This window comes from Octopus bimaculoides, chromosome 6 (assembly GCF_046866305.1).
Source record: "Octopus bimaculoides isolate indiv1 chromosome 6, ASM4686630v1, whole genome shotgun sequence".
Classification (NCBI taxonomy): Eukaryota; Metazoa; Mollusca; class Cephalopoda; order Octopoda; family Octopodidae; genus Octopus; species Octopus bimaculoides.
The window spans coordinates 42,018,137-42,045,226 of NC_142933.1; the positions used below are offsets into that span (position 1 = coordinate 42,018,137).

At 37.5% G+C, this 27,090-nt stretch overlaps 1 protein-coding gene across 1 annotated transcript in view; it reads right to left on the reverse strand.

Moving 5' to 3' along the window:
• Positions 1-18,919: 18,919 nt before the first annotated feature.
• Positions 18,920-27,090, reverse strand: part of LOC106869694 (uncharacterized) — a 51,218-nt gene continuing 43,047 nt past the window's right edge. The window contains exons 2-3 of the mRNA XM_014915533.3: positions 21,598-21,744; positions 18,920-19,196 (exon numbers count right to left, since the gene is read on the reverse strand). Of these exons, the coding sequence (XP_014771019.1) occupies positions 19,045-19,196; positions 21,598-21,744 (299 nt within the window). The 3' untranslated portion in view covers positions 18,920-19,044. The remainder of the gene's footprint in view (positions 19,197-21,597; positions 21,745-27,090) is intronic.

Below are 27,090 nucleotides of genomic sequence, written 5' to 3' on the forward strand. Positions count from 1 at the left end.
ATGAAGGATATTTGATTGCTTTTTTCTAATGTGTCGAGCGACCATGTAGAGGTTCCTTCAAAGTCTTCATCATTGCTGCCATTATTAAGAAAAGTAGAATTCAACATCTGCCGAGGTCAACTTTATCTTTCAGGTTTGATAAAATAAGTACCAGTTGCTCACTGGAGGCGATGTTATTGATTCGCCCCCTCTTCCCCAAATTTCAGGAGTAGGGAGGTTTAGTGCTGGGGTTCTCTACCACTTTTTAACTATGGACCCCTTTGATTACTACTTTTTTTTAATGGACTCCCATAGCCATTCGTTGTTTAAAATCTAGTTTTATAGAAACTTCTTTCGAAATTCCTATTTTGTTTTTCACATTAAATTGAGAAAGAGACCTAGTTGTTTTTCGCAATACATCTAAAGCAAAATTATTTTCAGGGGCTTATATGGACCCCAGTTGAAAACCTCTGGTTTAGTGTCTTTTGTAACAGAAAGGATTATTAAGAGAAATTATGAGTGATGGATCGACAGAATCGTTAAAGGATTGGACACAATATTTTGGCGTATTTCTTGCAACTCTGTATGTTCTGAGTTGAAATCAACTCTACAGTCTTGTCTTTCATTCCTCTGGGGTTGGTAAAATGGAATAACAGTCAGCCACTGCTGTTGATAGATTTGACTGTTCATGTACCCTCAAATTTCTGGTCCTCTGTCAATGTTAGAAATTATTATTAAACAGTGAATGGAATAAAACTAGCAAAGCATTTAGTTCATTTCTTAAGTCAATTTTATATTTCATCATCGTGGGGGTCAATAAAATAAAACCCAATCAAGTACTAGATATTTTATCGACTGTTCACCTACCTTCAAATGAGTGAACTGTACCAATGCTGGAATTTTAACCCTTCGTTTGTCACCTGACTTTTCCGAACATGGTTAGTCTCATTGGGTGTTTTCACACCCCAATACAAAAATGTATATAGTTTTAGTATTATGTAAAAAAACCTCATTCTTTGTTCAGGATATATCTGCAATCACTGCCGAGAAGTTTGAAATCCTTGTAGCTGGTTAATATAAAACAATACAATAAAGTAAATGATAAAATTAAAGAAAAACTAAAAAATCTTGGATTCAGATCACATTCATTTTGAAAATACCCACAATGCATCATTTTGTGGAATTTTTTAACATCTATTAATATTAGAAAATAACAACAGGCAATCCTCGTTACAATATGCATTAAATCAAAATTTGAACGTGGAATAACTAGACAAAACTGACATCTACCTCCCACGACAGCACCACACCACTTGCAACACATCCTCAAAGAGTAGAGGAAGGGAACAAAAGGTAAAAAAGAATAAGTTGCCCACTAGAAATTGAGTATTTTGAAAAAAATTGGATTGATAACACATTCCATGTGACTAACGAAAGGTTAAGAAATAATTTTAATGTTACTAATTGACTACCACGACCCAATTTCACCTCTTGTTCAAAGCATTTATATAATTTGGATGGTTTATCTCTAGAAAAATGAACCAATCCGACTAGTTTCTGATCTTGTAAGATTTTCGTCAGGAAAAAGAATGAGATTTCTGTCCACATTTGTGGCTAATAGCTATTTGTACTGAATACAACTGGTCTGTCTAAAAATTCTATGTAGTGCACTATTAATTTATCCACATCGCTAAAGCTTGACTGTTATGCAAATCCCACCAGTTCAAATGTCCTAGTTGGTTTACTCCAACTTCTTTATAATATGAATTTGATTCACAGTTTCTATTTTGTTTTTCACATTATCCTGTGTAGGTTGAACTATGTAAAATGCTAGGGAAAGAAACCAAGTTGTTTCTTACAATACATACAACTAATGCAAAAGTTTTTTTTTCATGGGCTCTTGAAATATTGTGGATCCCCAATTTACTATTTCGCTGTGTGAACCTCCAAAAGAGCTGTAAATCTTTGTGAACAAAAAAATGTATTTTCGTTCTTTGAACGTTTTCTTCCCCAATTTTTCTTTCCATAGATACATCTGTACTGTAGCCGCTTTTTACTTTTCACGGCGAAGCAAAATTGTATGGTGTGTGTGTAATAAATAAATATATATATATATATATATATATATATATATATATATATATATATATATATATATAAATGTTATGTATGTATGTAAAGGTGTGTATTTATTTCAAATTATCTCCCCAAAGCGCTATGTAGTGCATTATAAATATAAACTCTGTAAACGCTTGTGCTACTGCTACCAGCGTAAGTTTCTTGAAAGCTATTTATGGTATTAGAAATTTTTGACAACTATACAGTAATCTTTAAAAAATTATATTGGAATCAAGTCGTTTGTGCTGGTGTAATATATCGCAAATGCGATAGGACTGTGCCATGTTGGAGAGAGAAACAAGCTAAGATATATTTCACTAACAGGTAAGTAGTCTTTCAGACACGCTTGGAAATCTACCAGTTAAAAGGATTTTATGAGAATTAGGTAAATGACACCTGAATAAACAAACATTCAAAGCTTGCATTTATACTCTGTGAGTGCTTGTAATATGTGTGTGCGTATAATGTATGTACGTGAGTTTGTAATATTAAGTGTATTGTATACCTATGTAGGTGTGTGTTAGTAATATATAATGTATATGATATACATACAATAATGTGTGTGTGTCGCTGATTAATAAGGTAAGCTATGAGGCACCGTAAGTATGAGGATATGATAGTGATGTTAGTCATCCGCGTTTATCTAAATATAGTATTCATCAAATGCTTAGTCTTGGATCAAATAACCATGTCCTCTGTTTTGTTGTTTTCAAGAAACTCTTTTTAATTTTTTTTTTTGTTGTTGTTTTTTTGTTCGTATCTCAACCAAGTTCCTGTCGAAAAATACCCCCCCCCCCTAATCTACGCTAATTGTACAAATTAAGTTTCTCTATCTGGGCGTGTTTGTGTGTATTTGTGTAATGCATATCTAACTGGGAGAGGCGAATTAGCAGAATCAGTAGAGCGTAAGAGGAAATGTGTAGTATTTGCTCCAGCTCTCTGTACTCTTTAAGTTCACATCTCGCTGTGGTCAGCTTTGCCTTTCATTCCTTTCTGGGGGTAGATAAAATAAAATAGCAGTCGAGGGGCGGTGGATAGGCAGAATTATTAACACATTGAACGACTTGTATTTTTGTTTTGGTACTTTGAGTTTTTGGGTGGTAGACAAAAATCATTGACCAGTTTAACACAATCACCCGGTCCTTTGGTTTCCTTTAACAGTTTACTCTGTTGCAAGTATTCCCTCCCCGTTAGTCTCGGAGAGACTGAGAAAAAAAAAATAAAGGATCACATCACGTTGGTGGTGGTAATGAAATGGACACATAAAGCTGTTCTCTCACATTTTTGACAATTTAGAGGTTGGGAAGGGATCTATCTTCCTGACTATATAGTTGAACACACTTGGGATGCTGACGATGCTGCTGGTAACGTTAAACTCCAGGTTAATCCTAACTGAGCAGACCTGTAATTAAAAGTATTCCAGTCGTGATCACTCGGTATTGTTAAAGCTATTCCTTTTAAAGCCTAGCCAGGCTCATGGGCCCGGTTTCTATGGCGTATGTGTTGCCCCCAGCTGGACGTGATGCCAGTCCATCGCAGCTTTACTCGAGAAAGAGTTGGGGCGAAAGAGTACAACAGGGGTCGTCACCTCCCCCTGCCGGAGCCTCGTGGAGCTTTAGGTGTTTTTGCTCAATAAACACACAACGCCCGGTCTGGGAATCGAAACCGCGATCCTCCGACCGAGAGTCCGCTGCCCTAACCACTGGGCCATTGAGCCTCCACTATGCAGAATTACATTATTTAATGTCTTTACTTAAGATAGATGAGTGTAATTTAAAGGAACTTAACGAGTCACAATGGCTGCTACTTTTGATTCGTTAAGCGACCACGTAGAGGCTCCTTCGTTGGCTTACACACATTTGGGTAGAGTGAACAGCTGGTGTTCGAGTAGACTAAACAGGATCTCAAAAATATAATACGTATGAGTGGTTTCTCGTTGCTTACGCTAGGCTCGTACTAGCACTTAAATTCATTGGGCCTAGCTAAAGGAATAATGAACAATTACTTAAATAATCCTATAGCCCGCCAATTCAGTCAGCTGTTACTTTAAACAAATGGATGTAAATTTCTTTATCAACTACAAGAAAATTATTTCTAAACAATAGTATAAGATTACACATTTTGAATATAGTCAATTACCTCAACCCCAGCATATGACTAGTATTTACTTTATCAATTTTGAACGATGAAAGGCAAAGTTAGTCTTTAGCTCAGAACTTAAGGAGACCAAATAAATGCTGCTGTACCAACTTTGCTAACCACGTTCTTTTAAGCATGTAACACTATCACATGTTTTGGAGTTAGGGAGAGAGGAAATGAGAGCGTAGGTGTCTTCAGCAGAGAATGTTTTATTTCCCCTCTCTACTAACACTGGTGTAGTGGATGGATAAATGTATAAGATAGAAGAGAGATAGCTGAGAAGTCACAGGTTTGTATCTTGTAAACAGCACTTAATTTTGAAATGGTGAAGGGCAGTGCTACATACTTAATGTGGTGATCAAAGAAATTTTAAATAATTAAAATTTTTCCAGTAATGGGAAGGAAAATTTATCATAATGGTTAATTCAGCTCGAGAAAGACGGAGGGAATAACTTCGAATTTAAGTCAATTAAAACTAGAATGTGGACCACGCAACAGGAGAGGAGTCTGATCTTGGCAGTATAGTGACAACTTTGGAAATGGTTCGGTTTTATGAAACTGCTCGGTGAACATATATACCGTAAAATAGAAATTACTAGTTGCTGCCAGCAGCAGAAGCACTGTGATGTTAAGTGCTTTGTTAAGCCTTTTATCCCTTTCTGGGGTCAATAAAATAAAATAGCAATCGAGTACGGTGCCTCGGTATTTTAAAGCTATGCATGGCTATATTATCTAATGTCTTTACTCAAGAAGGATGAGTTTAATTTAAAGGAGCTTTTCCCCAAGCGGAGCTATCTCTATAGATTTGTAAATAAAGCAATTTAGTTAGCCGTGAGGGAAGGAATAGATTTGACGTTTCAGGAAAAGTGGTTCGCCATAGAAGGGTTATAATGTTTTAGACATAGCTCTAAATCGGATTTCTCCTCTTCCACACTGCATACTTATTTTTACCATTTCTGTAAACTGATGGTATTTAGTATTTGCCTACATAGACCTCCACTAAGGTCTTTCAGTTCTTCTATATCACTTCATATACAATACACTAAACGGACACTGAGTTTCATTTGTGGAACCATCTAGTGCAATGTCCGTTGGATATTCTTTGTAGTTCCTTATATTCAGTTATACTTCCGTCGCCAAAGATTTTGTGTTACTAATGATGAATCTTTAGCCTTTTTCTTTTTTTTCTTTTTTTTTTTTTTTTTGCTGTGTAGTCTCCAGAGTTGTTTCACCTCAGGTTAGTTTTGATCAAGTTGACACATGGTCAAAGGTTTTCTAGCCAACTCGAATTACATTGCGCGCCACTTAAATCGCAGCAAGTCTTTTTAGAGTCGCTTGTATACTGACAGAATTGAAAGCATTTTACTTTCTCATGCTGTTATTACAATAATAAATGAATGATCGTTGATTCAACATGACATATCGTTGCAAAAGCAGTAGTATCTTTCATTTTTTTAATTTTTCATTACAATCTTTAATTTTTTGATAAAAACTTTAAAATGTTTGTTTAAATAAACCCATTTCAAGAAGGTATCAAGCGGGCCGCAAGATAAAAGTCTGCGGACCGCATCCGGCCCGCGGGCCTCATGTTGGCCAGCCCTGATCTAGGAATACATTATCTAATGTGACATTTATTATTTCTTTTTCCACACAGCTAACTGTGACATGAGGGAGATTTGGTTACTATTATTCACAGTTTGAACATTTCATTAGTGCTCTTTTTTCCATTAGTTTGATTCTTCTTTTAGATAGAAGTATAGAAGTTCCGTTGGAATCAAGTCCACAACGTGCCTCTGGTTTCTCTGTCATAAGATCTTCATAAGCTTTTCTTTAGTAAACTTGTTGCTCATGTTGTGTTGTACTTGCCATCGTGGTCGTCGTCGTCATCGCCGCCACCACCTGATGGAAGAGTCCTGCGATTAAAGATGTTCCAGCCATGATAACCCCATCTTTTCAGATATGTGTAGAACTACAGTATCCAACATGTCTTTCATGCTTAAAGACCGCAGGGTATGATTGCAATGATATTTGGCTACTATTTCCACAAGATTGTAATATATAAGATAATTTTGAGAACCGTGGATGCAAGTGAGTTCTGTTATATTGGACATGCTCCTTCTTCGTGACGAAGACAGAACTCAGATCTTAAGAGAGGTAGGTATCTAGAAATTCATCTTGGAATAAACTCTCCAGTTGATGAATCTAAAGTTATAGTTGAGTTTGAATCGACAGTCCTTGTGTGTGTGTGTGTGTGTGTGCGTGCGCGCGCGCATGCATGCGTGTGTTTGAAAGAAATATGCACCCGATATTTTTTTGCTACGTTTTCAATGTTTGAACGTATTTGTGATAAGCAAACCCCCCTTTCTTATTCGGTGGAAGTGACCCGCTCTCGTTTCTTATTTTTGATGTTATTAAGTGTTGAATATCCTAATTCACATGAATATGAAGTAGAAATTGCAACAAAACTGATAAAAGTCTTCTAGCTGGTAGTTCGTTGGTTACGATGACGAGGGCTCCAGTCGATCCGATCAATGGAACAACCTGCTCGTGAAGTTGACGCGCAAGTAATTAAGCTCACCACAGACACGTGTACCCTTAACATAATTCTCAGGAAGATTCAGCGTGACACAGAAAAGGCTGGCCCTTTGAAAGACAGGTAACACTCATTTTTGCCAGCTGTATGGATTGGAGTAACGTAAAATGAAATGTTTTGCTTAAGGACACAACGCGCCGCCGGGAATCGAACTCATGTTCATGTGATTGTGAGCCGAATACTCTAACCATTAAGTCCCTCGCCATTATTTTTTTTAATCTACAATGGGAGTATCCCTCTTGAATAGCAATCCAAATGAATCAATAGTTAACCAGCATGCTTGATTTTAAGTCAGCAATTGGATATAAATACCAATCCCTCTTCTTTACATAGTTTTATAACGGTGATCTATCCTATTTATATGGTGATTATTCTCCCGAGTAGACTTCGTAATCAACGTCGGTTGGTCATCAATTTATAACGAGTTCGAACTTGGAAAAGATAATAGATATAAATGTTTATTGAATAGAAATCTATGGTGATAAACCCGTCACTTATAACTTAATTATAAGTATTATCACTATACATAAATCTAAACTTAGGCTGCGTAAACGCCGTGATGACTTATACACCAAAACGCTGAACGCGTATTTATGTTGAAAATGTATAAGCTCGCTCTTTTTCACCGCTATAATAACAGTTTCATATTTACAGATACAAAATTCATTAACAGGTTGAAGAAAATGAAGAAAAAAGAAATTATTTATTTACTAAATTAGTTTATCTGCGTACATTTAATATTTACAGTACATTTTATAAGTCAAAGAAAATTGTCGTAGAGAGTTACGACATAAAATTTATATTAACTAATTCTTCCATACTAAGCTACTAGAGTTTTACACAACAATTTAAAAAAGCTTTGTTGAATTAAGTAATAGACATGGCATAACAATAGCCAATATCTCAAGAGAGTGAGTGGATCTTTCTGATTTGGCGGACACCATTTGTTTTCTAACGAAACACTTTCAAACTTGGGACACTGGTAGAATGTGTCATATAAAACATCTTTTACTCTTAGTGTTGTTGAGTAAAGTTTATATTTTTAAAGTTATTTCGTGTTAGCGAAAACCATTTCCAGCAACAGATTGTCTCCTACCATGTAGGAAGTCAAAGAGCCATTCTCTGAGTTTTTCTAAGATATCAAGATTCCTTAACTTATGACAGATGATTCCATGAACAATCTCACCGAACGCCTTAACAAAATCAAGGTATATACAGTCAATGTCCTTTCCACCCAAGAGATTATTAAGAATAGTGTTACGGTGCTAATTGTGAAATAGGTAATACGGTAACAGTTGTAAAAGTTCAGTTCAGAAACCATGCTGTATATCATCTATGAGGTTGTTTTCTACAAAGCATGTACTAATTCTATTTCAGACAATGCGTTTGATAATTTTAGATGTGTGAGCGAAACAGGTCTGTAGTTTTCAGCTTCAGTCTCACTACCTTCCTTTGTGTATAGGGCATTACTATTGTGTCTTTTGATAGTTCTGAGCATTCGCCGGTATCTAGCGACTTTTGAAATAGTATTTTTAAATGGTTTCACGAGGCTGTTTTTGCACGTTTTTCGTAGTATGTCTGTGAGACCATCCTGTCCAGATGCCGGGTTTGAATCTCAGTCATTAACTGTAAGTTGAGTTCTGAGGATCAAAGAATTCATTTGGCTCATATGTTATTTTGTTAACTATAGGTTGGAAAGATGCACTGTAATAATGTTGACTCAAGAATGTGCATATTTGTGATGCATCATTAATATATGATACATTTTGATCCATTAGATAGCCAATCTGGTTATGCGTAGCTGATTTTTGTTTAGCAAAGGGGAAATATTATAGAACTTAGAAATAAATTTTATATTTTACACTGCTCGTTGTTCTCTTAGCGAAGTTTCTTTTTCATGAAATAGTTTTAGGTCCAGTTCGATGTTCTTTTTTCTTTTCTCAATCTCAATTGCTGAGAGAGTTTGGTTTTATAGTTGTTTTGTTGGTTTGGTTATGTTACACATTGGTATCCGTCTATCTCACGGAATCAAGTACTTGCTGGAATAGGCGTGTTTATATGGGGCATGCTTTCAACAAATCCTGATTAACTCTTCGTACAGAAATTTCATTCTTTCGTTAACACTGAGATTGCCAATTTGTTTCGAGGATTTCAGTTTCGATTTCATTCCACTCGGCCTTACTGAAATTCAAGTTCATGAGGAGTGAGTCATGTTTGATGTTATTTGCCCTCTTTGAACTGTATACAGATAATTGTATAATTTTGTGGTTGGAAATAGCTGTGGGAATGATCTGAACATTGTGAGTGAAGTCTGTATCGGTGGTAAAGACTAGGTCGAGTATGTTTTTATCCCTAGTTGGACGGATAATGAATTGTTGCATGAGGAAGTCTTTTAGTAGTATCGAAAAGAGCATTCATATCTCTCCTGTTCAGCTGTATAACTTCTGGTTGGATAAAATCCTCAGGCCAGCTGAAATGAGGAAAACTAAAAACCCCTGCTAAAAGTACATTGGCCAGTGAGCTGGTCTCATTTGAAGTTTGGCTTATGAGCGACAAAGCATCTTTGATCTCCGTGGCTAGCTGCATCAGGATGACAGTAGGTAATACCTATGATCAAATTGAGGTCTATCACATGCATTATTAGTGTATCGCACACTGTGTTGGAGTGGGAGAGAAGGACATTTGTTGCCAGGTCATCTTGGATGAAAATCGCTATTTCCCCTTGTTTCCATATTCTGTGGTCAGTTCTGAGTAATACATATCCTGACATATGTACTTCCACATCCAATATGCCTGGGGTCAGGTGCGTTACATTTAGTGCAACACATGTCTTTTCTCGATGTACGAGGTCTCTCTTGCTGTGCAAGTTCTCTATGATATGATACCTATGTTCAATTTGTGAAATGTGAAACACCTTGTACATTTGGCATTATCATAGAGTTGAATTTGTGGGTTAATGACACCAATGATGTGTGGTTGCGCACTGGAGTAATAGCAGTGGTTGGTGCTGTGTGAGAGTTAGAAGTCATTTTTATTTCTTTTGCCAGATTCATCATTGTTTGCGGCTGTTGATTTTACAGCAGATATCTGAGTGACATCTGTTTTACAATAAAAGTCTGGACCAACACTGCCACCGTAAGGAATTTTTCTACTATAGATTTGGTGGTGATTTGAAGTTATGCTTTTACTAGTGCATCGAGTTCCTAAAAGATTAGTGAAGGGACAGTCACACATCAGACATAACCTTTCGTGTTGGGAAAGCGACAGATTTTAGGATTCCGGGTCACATGTGTAGTAGTTATTAAGTGTGATTTAGCGTTTAGTAGTGATGGTGGTGGTGGTGGTGTTGTAAGATGTGTGGTTTGGCGTTGGCTGGTATTGTACGAATTGTGCATCTTGTTCTTGGAAAATGGGTGAAGCTAGTCACTGCGTATGCATAGTTTCGTGTGTTCATGATTTTACTTTCGGCAAATTTATCATGGAGCTGACAGGTATACATTCAGATTAAAGTGGATAGTGGGGGGTGGGGGTGGAGTGGTTCTTTACTAATTGGAGTAGTAGTAGTGGTAATGGTAGTAGCCGTAGAATAGGATGACAATGGTGATGATGGATCTCTTGTGTTATTCTGAGAAGAATTTGAGTGACCTGATTGTGGAAAAGAGCTAGAGATTGTATTGTTTAATAGCTCATCAATTGTTCTAGTATTGAAGAGTGACTGCCAATACCGATCATGTTGTTGCTATTGTCTAGTTGTGGTAACGGTAATAACAGTAGAACATAATGACAATCATCCAAAAATCTTTTCCAGTTATCCATTAAAAAGATGTGGAAAAGGTGTCCAAATTTCTGGCGTGAGGTTTCATATAGTGTTAATTCAAAAAACCCCCTCTTGCGCCAGAAACAAAAAACCCTAAATTCATTATATTCCCTTTCTATCAATGTAAAGACAGAATCTCCACACAAGAAAGAATCAACAAGGAGAATCTTTTCATAGAGAAATTCCAACCATTTCTTAACACACACACCCCTCAGTGACCTTATTTCTCTATGAACAGACACAAACTTCCTGTTGAAAAAGAGTTCATAACTCCAACTAAAAACACTTGTCTCCCCTTACACACACTTCCTGTTTTGACACCACATTTCCTGCTTAACACAAACTTTTAACCCTTTTTTAAAAACCTAACAAAACTCTCAACTCTCATGCATCCTTATTTTTCCTACCAGTTTATACATGAACTACTATTGAACTTCAAAAGCTCAAAGACAATATAATGTATGGGTATATTTATTTTTTTATATATTATTGTTTTATATATTATTTTCTTCATTTTGTACTTCTTTGTAAAAAAACATTTTCATTCTCCTTCTTCTTGATAATTTGCTTTTCGCAATGAAAACCGGTTAGAAGAAATCTTTATTAAAATATGCTTCCAGTTTAGCATTCTGGCTTTTTTTCATTTTCCTATATATATATATATATATATATATATATATATATATATATATATATATATATATATATACATACATATATATATATACATACATATATATATACATACATATATATATATACATACATATATATATATACATACATATATATATACATACATACATATATATATACATACATATATATATACATACATATATATATACATACATATATATATACATACATATATATATACATACATATATATATACATACATATATATATACATACATATATATATACATACATATATATATACATACATATATATATACATACATATATATATACATACATATATATATACATACATATATATATACATACATATATATATACATATATATATATATATATATATATATATATATATATATATATATATATATATATATATATATATATATAGGCCTACTCGCCTAGCCAGTTCAATCGAAGTCTAATGCAAAGCGCATTGTGACCAGCGCTGCATAACAACATCTGATAGTCTGGTCGATTACCTGATCTCTCTTTATCTTTCTATCTTTTTCTTTCTTTCTTTCTTTCTTTCTTTCTTTCTTTCTCTCTCTCTCTCTCTCTCTCCATATATATATATATATATATATATATATACACACACACACACACACATCCACATTCTCATGTAAACACGCAAGTATATAAACAAATGTATACACACACTCATTATATATGAATATACTTTTTGTCTACTAAATTCCCTTCACAAGACAATAGTAAACCTGATCATCCAAAGACTACAATAATAATAATAATAATAATAATAATAATAATAATAATAATAATAATTATAATAACAATGATTTCTTTTATTTGCCACAAGGGCGAAGGGTGAGAGGGACAATACAAAGAGAGACATGAAGTATTGGGGTTTACATATGATAGCATGAAAAAAAAAACAGTATACACTGTATACACTAGTAGAAGGGATGTATACACAGTATACGGCACTGGAAGTAGAGGGGAAAGAGTGATAGAAATGGGGTCCTTCTGATACAGGAGGACCTCTGGAGATAATCGACGAACCCCGCCATCAAAGATCACCCTCAATACCAGAGGCGAGTGTCCTCTCTAACATCTTTCTTCCGACTGAGAGTGGTACTATCCACTCATGCCATTTTCTCAACTTTCACCCACCTTTTCATAAATTCACTCGAGGACAGCACCTCCCTCTCTACCCTTAATTTTCTTTTCAAGTGCAACTTGAAAAAGTCGATGAGGGCTTCACCAAAAAGCAATGTTTCTGTCCTCGTTCCTTTTAGCCTTGTCCACCAGACAACTTCTTTCGCCACAGCCACCAGACAAAGGAAAACTGCCTTGGCTGCTCGATTAAAGGAGGACACCGGGACAATCATCATTATGGACTCGGCCGACAGACGAATCCGTCCCATACGCAACAGCAGGTGTTCGACATAATCCCACAAGTCAGCAATTCCCGGACACTGAACGAGTGCATGCAGAACAGTTTCGTCGCTCTGAGAGCACCTCGGACAAGCCCGTCTGACAGCATATCTGTGTCTGTAGAGTTCATCTCGAACCGGTAGCGTCCCCCAGTAGCATTGCCAAGTCAAAGACATCGGGAAATTATCCTCAATAGTCCCCGGCCGGAAAGTCCTCCAGCACAGACTTGCCAGTTCGTATTCGTCGACGCTTAGGGTCTCCTGAAGACGTCGTCTCACTTCCCCGCTACTAATCCTTTATATATAGCTAAAGTGGAACAGCCACCAATCTTATTGCCCAACTGGTAGAGGACAGTGAGCGCCTGACGACATTCTAAGTGCTAGGCGCCCAGTCTTGGTCTATCCTTTACTCAGTACTGCAGCTTCGTCAAGGAGACGAGCTGCGGAAAGGCGTGTCCCACAAACGGAGCCCACACGCGTTCATCATCTAGAAATCGTTGCAGGTGACGCAACCTGAGTGAGTGTCTGCGCATCAAAAGCCATGGCATGCCTAAGCCGCCACGCAGAGGTAGTTGGCAGCAAACCGACCGCCGAACCATTGGAACGAGTCCCTTCCCCAAGAAAATAAATAAGATACACTCCAATCTAATCAAGTAGTAATTGGGGCAACGGTCAGACGATAAATAATGACAGAGGCGATGTAGGCATTCACCACCTCTGCCCGACTTTTCAAGGACAACTTTCTCTCAGCCCATTTCTGGGTAAGATAGGCCACTCTGTTCATCACTCCTTCCCAGTTCTTATCCATCTGGAGGTCGGGACCAAATCATACTCCGAGCGGTTTAACTGGTTCATCAGTCCAGCGTCCGAAGGCATCGATCTGCCTCTCTAGGTGCCCAGTTACAATCCCACAGACTTCTCGGCGTTGATTTTGGCCTCTGCAACTGACCCATATTCCTTTACAACGAAGCTGACCGTCTCCACTTCGAAGGCTTCCGACACCATGACGGTGACGTCATCCTTGTACGCCGACACTGCCCTCCCGAGTCCAATTTTGAAAGCGAGGCCTCTTAACTGTTCCAACTTCAGCAGCCGTAGCTCGAGAGGCAGTACATACAGAAGAGGTGACAGCAGGCAGCCATGACGGACCGAACGTGCGATGCTAAACGGTTCCATTTATTTTGATCACCAAGCAGGTACCGCTGTGCATTATAGCAATCCAGCCTCTAAAAACGGGTCCGAAACCGGTTGCTTTAAGGACGGCTTCCAAGTAGCGATGGTCAACCCTATCAAAAGTTTTCGACTGATCTAAATTGATCAGGGCCCCACCGAAGCCAACTTTAGTTCCAGCCCTCTCTACAATATATCCCATAAGGTGGAGGTTGTCGTGGATAGACCTGTTCGGCATTGCGCACGTTTGTGCCTCCCCGACCAGACTACCAGCGACAAGCACCAACTTTTTCGCTAACACCTTGGCCAAAATCTTAAACTCTATCTTTAGCAAAGTTATGGGCCGAAAATTCCCTAGCACGTCCCCATTGCCGGCGTCCTTTCTCAAAAGTGTTACTACACCCAGGCTAACAATACTGGGAATTCTCCTGTTCTGCTGCCAGTTACTGTAGACGTATGCCAAGAGGCTGCCAAACAAATCTGGCATGAAAGCAGACTTCGTAGGGCAGACCATCCAAACCGCACGATTTGCGACCTGTGCAATCGCTCATCACCTCCCGTATTTCAGTGGCTGTAATCGGCTTTTCGCAGAATCTGGTAGGCCGTCTAGGTACGAAGTAAAGTCTGTTACCGTCACCGCCCCATCACCCTCCTCAAACAGCTGCGCAAAGTGCTGCTGGAAAGCCGCACACATCTGCTCAGAAGCGAGTAGCACGCGTCTGTCTTGATCCGTGAAAGACTTGATCGTGGTTTTGTTTCCACGTTGGGTCTCTACCGTTCGGGCACATCGGACGGCTTCGTATTTTAGCGCACAGGTCTTAGCTCTGAAAACGCACCCTTCATTTTTCGCCTCAAAGAAATGGTCCAGGGCCATTCTCGCTGCTAACACGTCGGTCGCAATGTCTTTACTAATAGCTTCTTCTAGTTAGTTAACTAGTTCTCCTTCTAATCTATTTCTTTCTATTGCTAAATCTTTGCTAAATGCTGTTGATTCTATTCTAATCGCTCTCTCCAGAGCGGTTGTTGACGAGAACCCCCGTCAACTGTCGCTTAACTAGTTCGGTAATCCGATCCCTGTAGACTTTGCGAGCCGATAAGGACGCATTCAGCTTCCAGTAATCGGGTACCTATCTACGGGTCCAAGCTATATCGACTGAGCATATAACAAATTTATGATTTGTATAGCCGACCAATTGAAATTGTGGACAACCCATGCTATCCCTAGCCTCTGACCTAACAAATGCTCTTTCTAAATGCGATCTGGATGACCTGCTGTGGTTGCCTCACGTCCACACTGGCACACCAGAAAAATCCAGTCGGTACCTGTCAGAAAGCTGGAAGGTCCTGAGCAGGTTTTCGAGGCTTTTACACCCACTTCTGCTACGTACTAAACCTACACAGTCCTTCCGTGCGTCCAAAATACTATTCCAGTCCCCCACTAGTACTAAACGAGACGTTCCCAAGAACATTTCTAGACACCTGAAGAAATATGGCCTTCCAGCCCCTGTTGAAGCATAAACCACCACCAGTCTAAAGGCGCCACCTTCGCTACATTCACGTCCAGGACCATCACCCTACCGTCCAGGCCCAGGAAGATAGCCCGTACTTGGAGGTCTAAGGATTTCCAGAGCAGCACTGCTACTCCGCAACCTGCTCCCGATAGACTACAAGATGAGAATACCTCGTAGTCCTCAAAGGTAGATGCTAGATCGTGTTTTCCGGAGATCCTTGTTTCACTAATGGCAGCGATATCTTAATGAAGCAACCCGAGATTATTGAGCAAGTGACCTTGCTTCCAAGCTGATCCCAGGCCTCGCACATTTACACACCCCATTCTCAGCACAATCATGCTAGTCGGAGAAAGAAAAAGAGAAGGTTACTCACCTTTATTTTTGAGAAGCCCGGAAGTTCCGGGCCTCACTACTGGCGAAATTTTTTTAAAAGGCTCTTCTAACAGCCTTTTCTCAACTGATTTAAAAAAAAAATCCCCACACTACATGGGAATTTTTCTCTCATAGTTTTATAAACGTCTGACGATTAGGTCGTGCAGTTGGTCGATGTGGTCCTGCTTAGATTGTAAAGTCAGTTCCATACCTGTACCAGACCAGTTTTGCCTCGGTATTTTCTTGACCTCTAATATTCTTACCTCGTCTTCTTCTAGACCTGCTAGGACGGCCGCCACTAACCAGGTGATAGATACTTCTGGCGGCACATTCAACACCCTAATCTTGGTAAGACGTTGGCCGCGATAGCTAGGGATTAAGAAGTTGTCATTCCTCAATGTGGTCGCAGAATTACACCTGGCTTCTTCTTCCCTCCCAAATTTCACCCTAATAATTCCAGACTTCTTTCCTCGGGTGATGTGGATCTTTTGTTCCTACACGCTACCCGAGGCATTTTTGTATCTCGCTCTCAGAAGTATCTTCCACCCGACGTTATTTAACTCCGATGCAGCGGTACGTGACCGTGCATCTTAAGATGCTCTGTCCCGTCGGATGGAGGGTTTAGAGCTACCCTTCTCCCATTCCTTTTCACAATTTTTCTTGCCATTTTAAAATCTTCTTCATCTATGCGGAAATTTTCCATATTTCTCGCCGCAAACGCAACAGAAGTGGAGACGATATTCGCGTTTTTATGTTTCATTTCTTTCGTATTGTTGTTGCTGTTGTTATTGTTGTTGTCGTCACTGTTTCTGCTGTTGCTGTTGTTGTTTTTGTAGTTGTCGACACCGAAAGTTTTGACGTTGCTTATAGGCGAAACATTATTCACCTCGGTGACGTCATTAAGTTTAGGTCATTCGATACTCTTGTTCTCATTTTTTTGCCGACGAGGAAAGCGTTCCTTTGTCGAACATTATGATGGCTTCTTAATTATCCATCCTTTAATTGAAAAATGAAAACAGCAAAATATTATTTTTTTCGGAAGTTGTTAAGATCCAGAAATATTGATGCGCATCCCCTACAAAACGGGGTGTTTCTACACACACACAAAAGAAAAAAACTATCTGCGCAGTCCAAACAATCTCAGAGATGCAATGGTAACAATAAAATGAAAACACGGGGCCTTAGAAAGCCGAAAAGATTACAAACACTATTTCAACTTACGGAGCTCCAAATTTCTATGACTTTACAGTATGATGGTCATAATAATAATAATAATAATAATGATGATGATGATGATGATGATGATAATAATGAGAGACAAATGCTGTCAGATCATTGATGTAGCCTGACATGAATGTTGTGAATAAAGAGGTTGAAAAAATCACCAAGTACTCCGAACTGAAAGTGGAAATGACAAGACTGTATGAAATGCGAGAAGGTAATGTAAACGTGATTCCAGTGGTGAGTGGAGCGTTGGGTTCAATCCCACTGAAACTTCAAGACTTCTTAAGGCAACTGGAAATCCCATGCAGGATTGATGTCTTGCAAAAAGTAGCCTTATTGGGTACAGTGCACATCTTAAGGAAAGTATTGTCTGTCTGCGGTCCTTGTTGTGACTTGACAGATGACTAAAGACTCCAGTGCATTTTTACCTACACTATGTTACGAAGGAATAATAATAATAATAATAATAATAATAATAATAATAATAATAATAATAATAATAATAATAATAATAAACTACTACCAAAGATACTGCACAATGAGATCGAATGCAGGAACACGTGGTTTCGAAATGAACCTTTAAACTACACACCCATGTCTGCATCTTCACTAATTAATCGAAAGTTTTTTTTTTATGAAACCACGTATCATTTATTTATTACTTATGCACTGGTGGTCAAGTGATAGGTCCCCACAAAGTGTAAATTTTCTTAAAATATGAAAGTAAACTGCGACAGAAACCAGAGATGACAATTTCTTACCCACATGTACATTAGTTGAATTATTATTTGTGATTTGGACAATTAACTCTTGGATTCCATTACGATTAATGGTTTAACCATTTCGACTTCACTGAGGTATACGGAATTTAACAGCGCCGTTTCCACTGATATATACTGAATTTAATCACTCCGATTTCACTAAGATAAACTGGATTTAGCCACCCTGATTTCATTGAGATAAACTGAATATAACCACCCCGATCTAACTGAGATGAACTGAATTTAACCACCCCGATTTTACTTAGATAAACTGGAGTTTAATCACATTGGGGAACCATGTCACTTTCACCGAGATAAAATAAGTTTAACCACCCTGATTTCAAATTCTTCGGTTATAACTAAACTATCTAATGATACATAGTTTAGCAAAATGTAAAATTGTTAGTAAATATTTTATTATCTTGGATCACCGAAAGTAATTAATAACTGCACAATCACCCCGCCCCCACTTACAATAATGACGATGTAATAATAATGATAATGATAATGATAATAATAATATTAATAATGATAATGATCATGATCATGATGATTATGACAATGATAAGGAAGAGAGAGAAAAAGACAAAACTAAGACGTTTGATATAAATGTCGGTGAACGTTTCAATGGAGGTCGCTGCTTTTATTTAGAAACCAAGATAACAAAATTAAAGAAATTATAATTAATAAAGTATATATATATATATATATATATATATATATATATATATGTGTGTGTATATATATGTGTGTATATATATATATATATATATATATATATATATATATATATATATATATATATATATATATATATATATATATATATTGAGAATATATATATATATATATATATATATATATTTGAGAATATAACTTTTTCAAAACACAAATGAAGTTACAAATTAAAAAAGTCAACAGAAAATAAAGTAAATATAAAACAAAACAGAAAGAAATTATTTAAACCACTGAATAATGAGCCGGGTTTTTTTTTTCTTCTCGATCTGCTGTCTCAGTGCAAACAAGAAATCATTATTTTTGTTATTAGCACGAAGATTGAAAGAAGAAAACAGAGTGAGAAGGGAAACTAGCAGCGAGAAAAATGAAACCTTTTTTTTTTTTTTTTGCTTTGTTTTGTTTTTTGTTTTTGTTTTTTTTTTTCTTAGCTCACATGTTACTGTCAACGTTCAGATGTGAAGTCGGAATTAAATGGCGTTTCAGTGATCTGCAACATCCCTCCAAATGAGATCGTAGGGCTTACTTGCCAAGATAGCCCAGGACAACCATCACTCCAGCAATAAAAGCGAAGACTGCTCCCGCTATGGCTAATCCCATGGACCAACCGATTTCGTACAAGCTGCTGCCTTTCTTCGTATTAAATATGATTACACCGATGATAATAAATGCAACTGAAATTAGAAAGAACATAACATAAATACACAAACATATACAAATATACTTATATGTATATACAGAGAGAGAGAGAGGTGGGGAGGAAGGGACTCTCTACATAATGTCAGAGAGAGAAATTAGAAAGAACATTACATAAATACACAAACATATACAAATATACTTATATATATACAGAGAGAGAGAGAGAGAGAGAGAGAGAGAGAGAGAGAGAGGGGGAGGGAGGGACTCTCTACATAGTGTCTATAATTTTTGCTACTGCCGATAATGATGATTTCAATTAGATTCTTGTTTTGTAAATGAGAAAGGTATTTACCGTTTTCTAGGTTCAGTAGAAGAGGCAACATGTTTATTAAGCTGCGTTGGTTAAATATTTTGTCTTGTTGCTAAAACTTTCACCAGAAGTCTTTGATGGAATTTATTTATAGATTCGTTATAATACGCTAAGTGTGCATCAAGGATTTTTTTTTTTTTTTAGAGAACATTGAGCAACCCATTATTGTTTCGCATTGAAACTAAACATTGTTTGTTTACATATGTCTATCTATTTTTTTAAATTAAAAATCGAGACCATAGCTTATCTCCTCAGAAACCCAACTTGGCTGAGGAGCTTCGTCTCATACTGGCAATGAGATTTTTCCTTTGAAGAATTCAGCTAGTAAATTCATTGGATATATGTCAACCTCTTACTTAAAAGCTTACTACAGTTGTGAATAAATGATATCAAAGCATGTGTTTTATACTAGGTGGTATCAAAAATTTCCCGGACTAGTTCTGTAGCACGCCAACAGATAGCAACACACGGTTGTGTGCGCAGTGAGAGTTAGCAGTGCCTTATGTGTTTACTTCGCAAGTTGTGAAATTTGCTTTTGTGGTCACGTGTATGCTGTAGTCTGTAATTTTGTCATGGACAGGAAGTTGGAACAAAGAACCAACATGAAATTTTGTGTTAAACATGAAAAGTCTACTACAGAGATATTAAGCATGCTTCGGCAAGCCTACGGCGACGATGTAATGGGTTGTACGCAATGTTCCGAGTGGTACGGGCGCTTCAAAAGCAGAAGAACGTCCCTGGAAGATGATGAGCGATCTGGAAGACCTACCTCGTGCGTCACTCCCGGAAATGTGGTATTGTGCATCGAGAATTCGACCCCCCGAGCCAGACTGTCAATCGAGAGTTCTACTGCGATGTTTTAAATCGTTTGAGGAAGAACATTCGTTGAATGCAACTGGATCTGTGGAGGGCGAACAATTGAATTCTTCACGACGACAATGCACTCTGTCACCGAGCTCTCCTCACTCGTGAGTTTCTCGCCAAAAACAGCATGGCATTGCTTCCACACCAGCCTTATTCGCCAGATTTAGTACCTGCAAACTTCCGTCTCTTCCCCAAGATGAAAAATGCAGGTCAAAGGTCACCGTTTAACACCGTTGTCAAGATCCAGAGCGAATCGCAGAGGTCTTCGACTCGCTTACGGAAAACGACTTCCAGGCCGGATTGCAAAAATGGCAGGAACGCTGGGACTAGTGTATTGCTGCACAAGGTGACTATTTCGAAGCAGGCAATGTTAAAACTTAGGTAAATAAGTAATTTTTTTATTAAACATAACTAGTCCAGATATTTTTTTGATACCACCTCGTAATCGGAAGCTTAACTGACTTGGTAACATCGATATTTAGCTTTGAAGAACATTTTGAAACGTTTTAGTGGATATTGATATCACCTAATGTGCAGTATAGGGAGAAAAGCTAATTTATCAAAAGTATAAATGATTGACATTTTGTATATATTTTTGTCAATGAATAATTTATATTTTAATGGCAAATCTGGAAACCGATACGGCTACTATACTGGGAGAAACGTTCCAAAGTTTATCAAACGTTTAGGGCACCATCAATCCCTATAATTCATTGTAAGCTGAGATACAATTGTGTTTGAAACAAGCTTTTTCGCCCAAATAATTGGGAATTAATGAATAATCTGATTTTAGAAAAAACTGTTAATATCGTCAGTTGATAAGTATATATATGATATTTGCTACAATCTCTTTAGTATGATGGTCGACTAACTAGCAGTGAGGAATTTTCTTCATTTGATAACAAAAATTGATAATCTGTGTATTGGTCTCATAAGTTTGTGTTCCTGTGGGCAAATGAGAAAATCCAATGGAAAGCAAATCATTTCACGAGCTGTTATGCATAGCAATATTTAGTAATCCCTCACAAAAAAATTATCTCGTAGTTTATAACCGATAGAAAACAGTGTGGCGAATCTTAATATTGGAGCCACTTCAAAAATAATATTGAAATCATATTAAAAATAGATTCAACATATTCGGTCTGTCTATGAAGTGGATAAATGGTTGGTAAATAACAGAATTAGTCAAATTATTATCTTACCTCCAGCAAATGTACAAATCATGATAGCCAGGAGTGCATTGCGTCCTCGGCAGGTTTCCACAAACATGTACAAAAACAGAATGATGAAAGCAAGTAACAGAGCAATTAGTCCTAGAATTTCCAGAGCCTGACAAGCCTTGAACCAGTCTGAAAATAAACAAACAAAAATAAATAAATAAAAAATGTTTTCGGTAAATTAAAATGAATATGATAAGATAACATATGAGAGCAGCTATAAGACTGGATAAAATTTTTACGAATTTTGAATTTATTTTTCTGGTGATGTTTGAAGAATCTATGGCAGATAGCTTTCCTCGAGACTTGAACCTGAATGCATAAGTTCTAAAGACAAAATCGTTGACGAGTGTGTGTGTGTGTGTGTGTGTGTGTGTGTGTGTGTGTGTGTGTGTGTGTGTGTGTGTGTGTGTGTGTGTGTGTGTGTGTGTGGTATAGTATAGTAGTGGCAAAAAATGCTCAAGAGAGCTGAACAGCAGAAGACTCCATTCCCGTGCCCTGCATGTCATAGCTGTTCTTGACAATTATTTGATGCATTTTGCTTGTACGATCTCCTTAAGCACTTGATTGTACCTCCACGTGTATCTTCCTTAGGCTAATGCTACTCTGCAGGAGCTCGGAACACGACCCATTGTCTGCATACTCCGGCAGAGTGGGCCACTCAGGATAATTTGATTTACCCCACTTCACTAGGTTCATATTTGAAGGCAGGAGATAATAAAAAGATCTAAAAATAAAACTTATTCTAAAAGGTGCCATGTGTCAAAAGTCGTTACTGTTGAAACACTTCTGAAATGCACCTTCCTACAACGTCCACCGGCCCAATTTGCTTTATTGTGCTGCCTCCCGGATTATTATCGCATCCTATTCCTTTTTCACCTCCTGTAAAATCATATCTCTCCTTATCTTTCCCCTCGTCTCTAACCACCATTCCAGTTTTTGGTATGCCAAGTCTGCCTAATGGCCTGGGTGTGTCCCATTATTTCTCTGATGGTACGGCTTTCCTTTGTTGCATCCACTGCTTTCTGGACTCTCCATTTCCTTCCTGTTTTCAGCTTGGGCTGGACTGGCCTCTCGACCTTATTTTCGAGTCTTCAAGCTCGGTTAATAGCCTTGATTTCCTGGCTTTGTATTCCTAAATGATGGACTTGAGAGATAGCTTCAGCTTGACATAGCAACAGTAGAGTACAACATCAGTAAGATGTGGGGGGACATCAAGCCACTTCTTTGCGTACTTGTTGATTTCGGTCTCCACATCCCTCACTATGCTAGTACTGATATTGTAAATCAGCAGAAGCCAGAGAAGTTTTGAGAATGACATGAACTGAAAACACCAAACTTTGTATTTGCCAGAGCGGCAACACTGGTCTATGACCTACCAACTTTTTCCTATCAATTGCTTGGATTCGATTCTCCTTTTTGTATCTTTCAAGGTGTCGTCGTACCATCGTCCAAGGCTTTTGACTGGTTCCTCTGCTACTGTTGGGTTATTCTGGCTGGCTAATGTGAATACAACTGTTTCTTCTAATTTCTGTTTCCGCACAGAGAGAGGCTCCGGTACTTTTTTGGTTTGTCCCTCATTCTCGATGACGCAACTACCTCGTCCGACTGTTTCAGTATTTTGCGTGTTTCATCTTCCTTTACGGAAAGGACTGTAGTGTCGTCCATGAAGACTTTTAGAGATGGCATCTGAAATCCGTCTCCAAGTTCTCTTGAAGCTGACTATCCCACAGTTGCATTCAGGATGATTGCCATTGCCAACACAAACAGTAAAGGGGAGATTTCACAGCTCATTTCTATGCCTACTTCCACATAGATTCGGACGGTTCTCTACTCTTTGGTGGAGAATCGCATAAAGAAACCACGAAAAAAACTTCTTCAACATTTCTTGGATGTTCTTTGGAACATGATATGTCTCAAGAGCTCGTAGGTGAATCATCTTGTGTGGAACCGAACCGTAGGCATTCGCCAGATCGTACCAGACCACATCAATGCCTCTTTTTTTCTGTTCTAGATCTTTGGATTGCCTCGCAAATAATTAAGGTATGTTCTACACAATCCGACACTCCAGGGATGCTTCCCTTCTGAACTGACACATCAAGTACTTATTCTCTGTGAGATATTTCGTTAGCCTTGCCGTCATAACAGAAGATTTTTCTTTCAACGTTCAGAAGTGATATTGGTCCGAGTTAGCTGATGTATACTCCTTCGGCTCTCATCCAATGGTCGCTGATCTTCAATGCTAACCTTATCAGTCTGTGAAACCACTCAAGAACACTGGAACATTACTTGTACAACAGGTAGGGTATTCCGTTTGACCCTGGTTTTCTTAACTACTTTCCTTACTTCCCCCAGTGTTGGTGGTCTGTCATCGAACAATTATCCTGGCAGACAGACATTAGATTGCAAGTGATGTCTCATTCTGTGAGTCTGAATGTTTCCCTATGATGTTGCTCAAGAGCTTCTTTCTCTGATGTGATTGTCCCAAACTTTGGCTGCTCGAATAGTTTCCTGGCGAATTGGAAGAAGTTCCTGAAGAAAGAATCTCGTATCCTTTTTTCTTCCTTGTTGTCTCTGCTTTGCTGAGTGTATTATGTCTCGCTTTGCTGAGTGTACTATGTCTCGCTTTACTGAGTGTACTGTCTCGCTTTGCTGAATGTACTATGTCTCGCTTTGTTGAGTGTACTATGTCTCGCTTTGAGGTCTCTCCAAAGCTTTTCTAATTCTTGTTTCTCAAATGCCGAAGCAGCTTTAATCTGGTTTTTTTTTTTAGATCCCTTTTCTTCCTCCGGATGTTATACGTCTCTCGATGGCGTCTGAGTTTCTGGAGAGGTGATTTTACTCCTGACTTTTTCACTCCATAATATACTACAACATCTGAAACGTCATCCAGACGCACTGAAAACTCTGAGATTCAGCTTTTCACAGGGATATCTTTTACAGTAGCTCAAAGTTGTGTTTTCAGTCTCTCATTTGAAAAGATAATTTTCATCTTCGCTTGGAAATTGTACCTGCCCTAATAATTATACTCTGATATATAAGAAACTTTTCAGCTTTTTCAGCTCTTATTCTGTAGCAATTATTTTGTTTCGTACATAAATTGCATTTATCAATTGTATATAGTGCATATTTAAAAAATGTTCGTTGTTATAAATAGAACATGGTAAAAGATAATTTTCTGGCTGCTCATTATTCAACGTGTTAACATAACTCTTCAACAAATACTTGAATATGCTTTACGATAAGGAGGTAACAAAGCATTAGAACGAAAAGATTATTAAAATTTATCCACATTTTATTGAACAGTTTTCTTTTTATGTCTTAAAAATCAAGAATTTTTTTTGTATTAAAAGTAAAAAAAAGTCATTCTCTGTTAAGGATTCCATATTAAATGATATTAGTTTCTGCTATAGATTTCACTGATGTGATTGTTTATTTTTAGAATGACATTTCTGGGCAGGTATGAGATGCCAGATCTGACCAGTTTGATCACAAAACAAGTAAATTATTTATACCTGATATAACCGGTCTAATTGCTAAGGGGTTAAATACCAGTAGTAAATTTGTCAATTTACTACTCATTTTACTACTTAGCGCGCCGGGCAAAATGCTTAGCGGTATTTCGTCTGTCTTTACGTTCTGAGTTCAAATTCCGTCGAGGTCGACTTTACTTTTCATTCTTTCGGGGGTCGATAAATTAAGTACCAGTTGCGTACTGAGGTCGATCTAATCAACTAACCCCCTCCCAAAAACATTCGGGCCTTGGGCCTAGAATAGAAAAGAATTTACTACTCATTTTAACTGTTACTCTCCTTCTAGCAGTAATCTCCCCTTGTCACACCTCTCCTCATTTTCACTTAACTTTCTTCATAATTTTACTACTACTATTTGTCCACCTCCGTCAGCAAAACATCTCTCTCTTTCTTTCTTTCTTTCTTTCTTTCTTTCTTTCTTTCTCTCTCTCTCTCTCTCTCTCTCTCTCTCTCTCTCTCTCTCTCTCTCTCCCTCTCTCTTTCTTTCTCCATTGATGTGGTCTTCCTGAAATTTGAGACTTCGTTTCTACAGCAATATATTTTATCCCAGTTTGTGAAGTTTTTACTCTGTTATTTGCCAACGCAGTCCATCGCTTGTTTCTTCCTATTCTAACGTTTCACCACTGACTCAATCATCTACGAGTTCATGTCCTATTATCTGCACAATGTGTGCAATTCTCTTGTCCAATTCATTGCATTTTTTCCAGTCCAATGCGCCTGCAAATAGGTACCATGTAGTAAATACATATTATTGTATAGTAAGCAACAGGAGCACTGTATGATCATTCAATGTTTCCTTAATTTGCAGGAGTGAGCAGAACTTCTATTATGAGTCAAGAGAATTTAGCAAATAACCATTCCACTATTTGCACTCGCACCAGACTCAGCATTTTAAATGGATATCTACCGTGATTTTTTTTTTGAACCTCTGTGTGAGAGCTTGTCCAGAATTATATTGCACATTAAACTCATCACAAACAGTTCAAGAAAATTGTCACAGCCAACTTCAGAAAGACAAAAATAATACTTAAAGAATATTTTGGGGGAACAAATCAAAGAATGGCCATTCGTTTTAGGAACTTTCTAACCGGAATAACGGTTTAGCTATCAAGATCAACAAATAAATCTACATGCGACTGATTATTCTAAAACAGTCCGTAACAATTTGTGTGTTAATACATCAAGTTTTGAACCAGAACGTATTTGTTTAGCTCAAATTGGATCTTTTTTAAAACGGGGGCCACATTTTTCATTAACGAAACACTTTGAAACTTGGAACACTGGTAGAATGTGTCATATAAAACATCTTTTTCTCTTAGTCTTCTTTAAAAAAAAAGAAATCCATAAATTATTCCATGTTAAAGTTGTTGTATTTCTGTAATTTCAACCAATCACTGACGTCTATTCAGCCGATATACATTAAGTGCCGACTACATAAACAAACGATTCTGAAACAATTAACCCTAACCCTAACCCTAACCCTAGGGTTAGGGTTAGGGTTAAAGCAAATTTAAAATGAAAAAAGCAAATAAAACGAAGAATCGTTTGTTTATGTAGTCGGCACTTAATGTATATCGGCTGAATGGACGTCAGTGATTGGTTGAAATTATCGAAATAAGACAATTTTTTACATGAAATAAATTCGAATCCAAAAATATTTTTCTGTTCTATAACACAAAATAGATAAGTATACGAAGTTTGAAAGTCTTTCGGTACCAAAAACACTACGTAAAACATTAATGAAAAATGTGGCCCCCGTTTTAAAAAAGATCCCTCAAATTTCTTCTGGAAAAGTAATCGAGTTCTTTGATTCTTTTGGTATCCAATTTTCTTAAGGGTGCTAATCAAGAAAACAGTTTCCCATCTCTCAATCACTCATGGCATTAATATATTAAGTAGTTTGAAAATACATTTTAAAGTACATACGATTTTCTATTTCTTGTTT